General features: G+C 50.8%; 1 protein-coding gene across 1 annotated transcript; it reads right to left on the bottom strand.

The window, feature by feature from the left end:
- Nucleotides 1-1,610: 1,610 nt before the first annotated feature.
- On the bottom strand, nt 1,611-2,523 carry LOC117834338 (uncharacterized). The gene is made up of 3 exons (XM_034713941.1): nt 2,394-2,523; nt 1,976-2,231; nt 1,611-1,878 (listed from the first exon to the last, which is right to left on the bottom strand). The coding sequence occupies exons 1-3, from the start codon at nt 2,521-2,523 to the stop codon at nt 1,611-1,613; spliced, it is 654 nt and encodes a 217-aa protein (XP_034569832.1).
- Between the last annotated feature and the right edge of the window lie 3,354 nt (nt 2,524-5,877).

Here is a 5,877-nt window from a genome sequence, read left to right as displayed (position 1 = left end):
CAGTGATACCGCCAGGCGGAGCCCGTGCAATAACGCTTCATACTCTACTTCGTTATTGGATGCCTCCCAGAAGATTTGAAGAACATATTTGAGTTGCTCGCCTATGGGTGATATCAAGAGTACTCCTACGCTGGTACCTTCGAGCTTGAGTGACCCATCGAAATACATTGCCCAATGCTCTAGGCGTGCTGCCGGCATCGATAGTTGATTTTCCCACCACTCTACCATGAAGTCGACTAGAGCTTGGGATTTGATCGCGGTTCTTGGCATGAATTCCAGGGATAGTGCTTCGAGTTCTACTGCCCATTTTGAGATCCTGCCTGTAGCGTCTCGATTGTGGAGAATCTCGCCCAGGGGGAAGTCGGTGATAACAAAGATCTTGTGTTCCTAGAAGTAATGTCGCAGCTTCCGCGAGGTGAGTAGTATGGCATACAACAATTTTTGGACCGGTGGGTACCGGGTCTTGGAATATGAGAGTACTTCACTGACGAAATAAATTGGCCTCTGTACTTTGTATACATGGCCTTGTTCAGATCTCTCGACTACTATTGGCATGCTTACGACATGAGTAGTTGCAGCGATGTATAGCAGCAAGTCTTCATTAGGAGTGGGTGCCGTGAGAATTGGTGGCTTTGACAAGAAATCCTTCAATTGCAGCAGGGCTTTGTCTACCTCCTCTATCCACTGAAACTTATATTGCCGCTTGAGTAGTTTGAAGAAGGGAAGGCCCCGTTCTCCAAGCCTTGACATAAATCTGTTGAGGGCCACCATGCACCTAGTCAACTTCTAAACGTCCTTGATACCACATGTAGCTTGCATGTCGATGATGGCAGATATCTTCTGAGGGCTTGCTTCAATGCATCTATGGATAATGATGAACCCGAGTAGTTTTCTAGATGGTACACCAAAGACGCACTTTGTTGGGTTGAGCTTCCACCGGAAAGTCCGCAGACTAGTGAAGGTTTCTTCCAAGTCGACGATGAGGTCATCTGGATTTCTGGTTTTGACTACCACGTCATCCACGTATGCCTCAACATTGCGGTGTAGCTGTTTCTCAAACACATCTGGATTGCACGTTGGTAGGTGGCGCCTACGTTCTTCAACCCGAACGACATCGTCGTGTAGCAGAAAGTTCCGTAAGGGGTGATAAACGCGGTCTTGGCCTGATCTTCTTTCTTGAGAGCTATCGGGTGATACCCTAAGTAGCAATCTAGGAAACAGAGTAGTGCGCATCCAGCTGTGGAGTCGATGACTTGGTCGATCCTTGGGAGCCCGAAAGGGTCCTTTGGACAATGCTTGTTGAGATCTGTGTAGTCAGCGCACATTCTCTACTCGTTGTTGTTCTTTGTCTAAACCAAGACGGGATTGGCGAGCCACTCAGGATGGAAGACTTCTTTTATGAATCCTGCCGCTAGTAGTTTGGTCAACTCTTTCTTGATGGCTTCCCTTCTGTCCTAGGCGAATTGTCGTAGTTGTTGTCTCTTTGGAGTAGCTTTGGGACCTACATTAAGTGAGTGCTCAATTAGCTCCTAGGGCACACCTGGCATGTCTGCCGGTTTCCATGCGAAAATGTCCCAGTTAGCCCGAAGGAAGCTGATGAGCGTACTTTCCTATTTAGCATCTAGCCCTGTGTCAATCAAGGCTGTCTTGGAGGTGTCACCGGTCTCGAGGTCGATGGCTTTGAAGTCCACGCCGCTCGCCAGCTTGACCTTGGTAGCTCCCGACTTGTTCTCTGGAATTTCGAGTTCTATTGGGGAGAGCTTCTTTGAAGCGATGAAGACTTGTTGCATTGAAGTAGGCACTTGAGACATGGCCAATTCGACGGCCTCGGTGTCGCACTCGTACGATCTCTTCAAGTCTCCGTGGAGGGAGAGGACTCTGAAGTCCCAACATCTTTAGTACTAAGTACACATAATGTGGGATGGCCATGAACTTGGCCAATGCTGGTCTTCCGAGGATGGCATGATAAGAAGACTCAAAATCCGCCACCTCGAACTGGATGTACTCAGTCCGGTAGTTCTCCTTGGTCCTGAAGATAACTAGCAGGACTACCTGTCCAAGAGGTATAGCCGTGTTGCCTGGGACGATTCCATAGAAGGGAGAGCTCGTTGGGGTGAGCATCTCCGTGATGTTGAAGCCCATCTTCTTCAAAGTCTTGGCGAACAGGCTGTTGAGACCACTGCCGCCAACGATGAGTACCTTGGTAAGTCTGGAGCCAGCAACAACTGGGTCTAGGATGAGAGGGAATCATCCTGGTTCTAAGAAATTAGTCCACTAATCCTTCTTGGAGAAGCTAATTGGTACCTCAGACCACTTTAAAGGTGTTGGAATAGCATGCTCAATGGACATGATTTCCCGTAGTACTAGCTTTTGAGACCGCTTGGAGGCGTTACCTGGGATTCCACCAAAGATGACGTTGATAGTCTTGGATGGTTTTTGGATCTTGCCCTCACCATCTTTGCCTTCGTCTACCTTGGCTTTTCCCTTGTCTTTGGTACTCAAGGGTTCTAGCAACTCCTTCATTACTCTGCGCAGGCAGTAGCAGTCTATCACTGCGTGTTTGTGATAAGGGTGCCACGGGCATTGTTTCTTCAGAAGCTCGCTGAAAGTAGGCCTATCTTCATGTTTGCTGGACCCTTTCTTGGCCAATGGTGACGTTGTTGCGACAGTGTTGTCTGGCTTGCGCTTGCAGTTTTGACCTCTCGAGTAGTTATTTCGATGGTCACCGTTACGGTTCTTGTCGTGGTCCTAGCCGTTGCCTTGATTGTTGTTGTGTTGGCCTTGATTGGATTTGACTCAAACCTTTCGATCTCTTTATCTTCTTTGTCTGCCCAAGATTGGGCCATGCTTTTGAGCAACTTGACGTCCTGAGGACATCACCTGCTGAAGTCTTGGAACATACGGCGATCGTAGAGACCATTTTGAAAACAGTCAATTACGTCTTCTTCTAAGATGTCTACAATAGTGGCCTTCTTGTCAAAGAAATGATGCAGGTAGCTTCGCAGAGTCTCATCCCACCACTGCTTCTGTTGCCCGGGCGTTGCATTGCTCCCGTGTAATTGTTGATTGATGCCTTCTTCAGGTCTTGCCAAGAGTTGATCGAATTTGGCTTCAATGACTCGACCCAAGTTAGTGGAGCAATTTCCATGCATATGGGAAAATATATGACTTTTGTGTCATCGGTGCCCCCTGCAACTTGAACTGACAATGAGTAGCATCACAGCCATTGGACTGGGTCTTGCTTGCCATCATACTTGGAGATACCCAGAGGTTTGAATTTCTCGGGTAGGATAGTCTTTCTGACCCTACTTGTAAAGGTGGGGAAGCTGTCATTGTCGTCACCCCTATAATCGTCTTCGAGTTCGTGTTCACAATGCCTTCTTTTGATGATGTTTCTAGCATCATGATTACTGTTTATCTTCTATCGGAGATCCTCAACATCATGTGTAGGTTCGGGATCAGCTCTGCGGTGTCGCAGGCCTCCCACAAAAGTTGTCCGACAACCCTTCAGTATATCTATGTTCTGTCTTGGGTCTTCAATTGCACCTCGGTTGTGTTTGGTATCCTCATGTGGTCGAGCTGAGGGTCCTGCATGGTCTATGTGGCTACTGGCATGCTGACTTCGCACCGTCGGGGTATGTGATATTGAAGGAATAGAGTTCTGCCTATCGAGTAGTTCGTAGGCATGTTCTGCTAATTGTGACAATACTGTGATGTACTTGTCTTGTGGCATGGCATGAGTGATGAGGTCAATGGAGGTGATAGTTGCGAGGGGCGTCTGGTGCTGCCGCGTTTGCACTGCCTCAAAAGCTTTGTCTAGGTTCGTGATCAGGAGCTATTTTGTCAATTGTCGGTGACGATCTGCTCTCGATGCATTCCTTGTTCACCGTCGGGTTCTCTGCCCTTCGGTTTCCTCCCCGACGATGTTGGCAGAGAGTTCATCCTGAGAGACATCATCTAGGTGACGCTCCTGATGAGGATTCCACTCTAGTTGTCGTTGATCACCGTCCTCCCATCACCTGCTGTGATAAGAGCAAAGAGTTCTCTGTCTAGAGAATAGCTATCAGAGCTCAAGGTGATGACTTCTGTAGAGCCATCATCTTCACGGAGAGGAAACAGGGGTGTTCCCTCCTTGTACAGGAGAACGTCGAGGTGGGCGATGAGGCGTGATTCGTTGTCCTAGGTGAAGGGACTAGACATGCCCAAAGAGACTGCAAAGGGAAGGAGCATCTGGGCACCCATTACGAGAAATCTTCGGGCATCATGAAGTATAGCCGAAGCTACCCCTAGCGAAGAGCAAAATCCTCAAGCCAACCAGAGCTATAACTTGAGCCATGAGGACTCCAGATGCAAAAGCAGTCCTATTTATAGCCGGGTGGTCGGCTACCGTCCAGGAGCATTACTGTACGCGCCATTGACTGCGCAATAAAGGTACCTAGGTATGAGGTGACGGTACGATATCCATGTGAAGCTTATCCTTATTGTCAGGAATATCGTACCTGACGATGTAGGCAACGACAAGACTAGGCAGCACCCGCGCACTCTCTCTCCCTCTCTCAAACTTGTAAGGCCGTCCCCTTGGACTCTAAAAGGGGACGGGCCCTTTCTCTCCTGGATAGAGACAAAGCACATTAGAAACCCTCAGACTCTCTCCAGCACATACGGCACGATTCAAGCCCCTCTCAAACCAGAGCATGACCGGGTCTCGGACACCCCCTTCTCATTCCTCACTCGTTTGTACCCCCACTGCAAACTTTGAGTACCTGGGCTCAGGAATACATTCGACCTACCGACCCCAAACTGGACGTAGGGCCCGTTGCCCAAAGCAGTATAAATCCTGTGTCATTGTATGCTAGGCCATATCCGATCTAATGTACAACAAAACTACTTGTATTTACTAGTTGGTCAGGTTCCACACCAACAGTTGGAACTGTCCGTGGGGAGCATGATGTGCATTCGCGTCTTCGGACAACGGATGGCCCACCTTCGCGCCACTTTCGGCATGGTGAGCTTGAGAGATACAATTCGCTTCGGCTTGCTGGAGTTTCCCGCGCCCCCGCTTGGGGGAATGTGGCTTCCACCCATCTTCACGCTGTCCCAAACCTTCCGCTTCAGGAGTCTGGACTTCGTTGTCGACCAACTCGCCGTACTCCGCCTTTGCGAGGAGGCGGTCACCCCGGCGCCCCTAGGTGAAGGAGGGTCCTCCACGGGCCTCGAGCCACTCGATGACCTCAACGTTGAGGCGCTCGCGCTTCACCTTGAGTCTGTGTTGGGCTTGAACCTCATGGTGAGTGACATGGACATTGTCCTGTACTCACTGTTCAACACCTTCCACCAACTCTTTGGAATGACCCCGCTGTCTCCGCCGCACTTGCCACGCGACCAGTTCCCCTACGGCCTCGCGTCCCTGACAGACACGTACGCGCAGGGGCTCTAGAGGGCCAGACGCTGCCCCCTCTCACGTTCGAGTTCGTGGGGATGGCGGGCTACAACCCCGCCTCCTTCCACAACCTCTACGACGAAGAGGTCTAAAGCGATGGTATCGGCATCGGTGACCTTATGGCACCTAGCCATCCTCTGTCTCAGGAGTGTGCCATGTTGGACACCCCGGGATAGCCACTGGAGGTGGTAGAGTCCCAGCAGACTCACAACCCCCCCCCCGGATCCACATGCGGAGGTCCTGGCGCGTGCACAGGAGCACGGTGACGAGCTGCGACAGCGGCGACAGAGCCGCCAGGCACCTACGCTGGCGTACCCCGCACAACGCTCTTAGCCGCATGCCCACAACCTGGCAAGCGGCGCTCAAGGCCGTGCCCACCAGGTTTAGCGCAACATCCTGCCCGGAGGAGATGATCCCCCATAGTTTGCCCAGGCCGG

The sequence above is a fragment of the Setaria viridis genome, chromosome 8, assembly GCF_005286985.2.
Source record: "Setaria viridis chromosome 8, Setaria_viridis_v4.0, whole genome shotgun sequence".
Lineage (NCBI taxonomy): Eukaryota > Viridiplantae > Streptophyta > Magnoliopsida > Poales > Poaceae > Setaria > Setaria viridis.
This window is presented reverse-complemented; position numbering and strand designations above follow the sequence as displayed.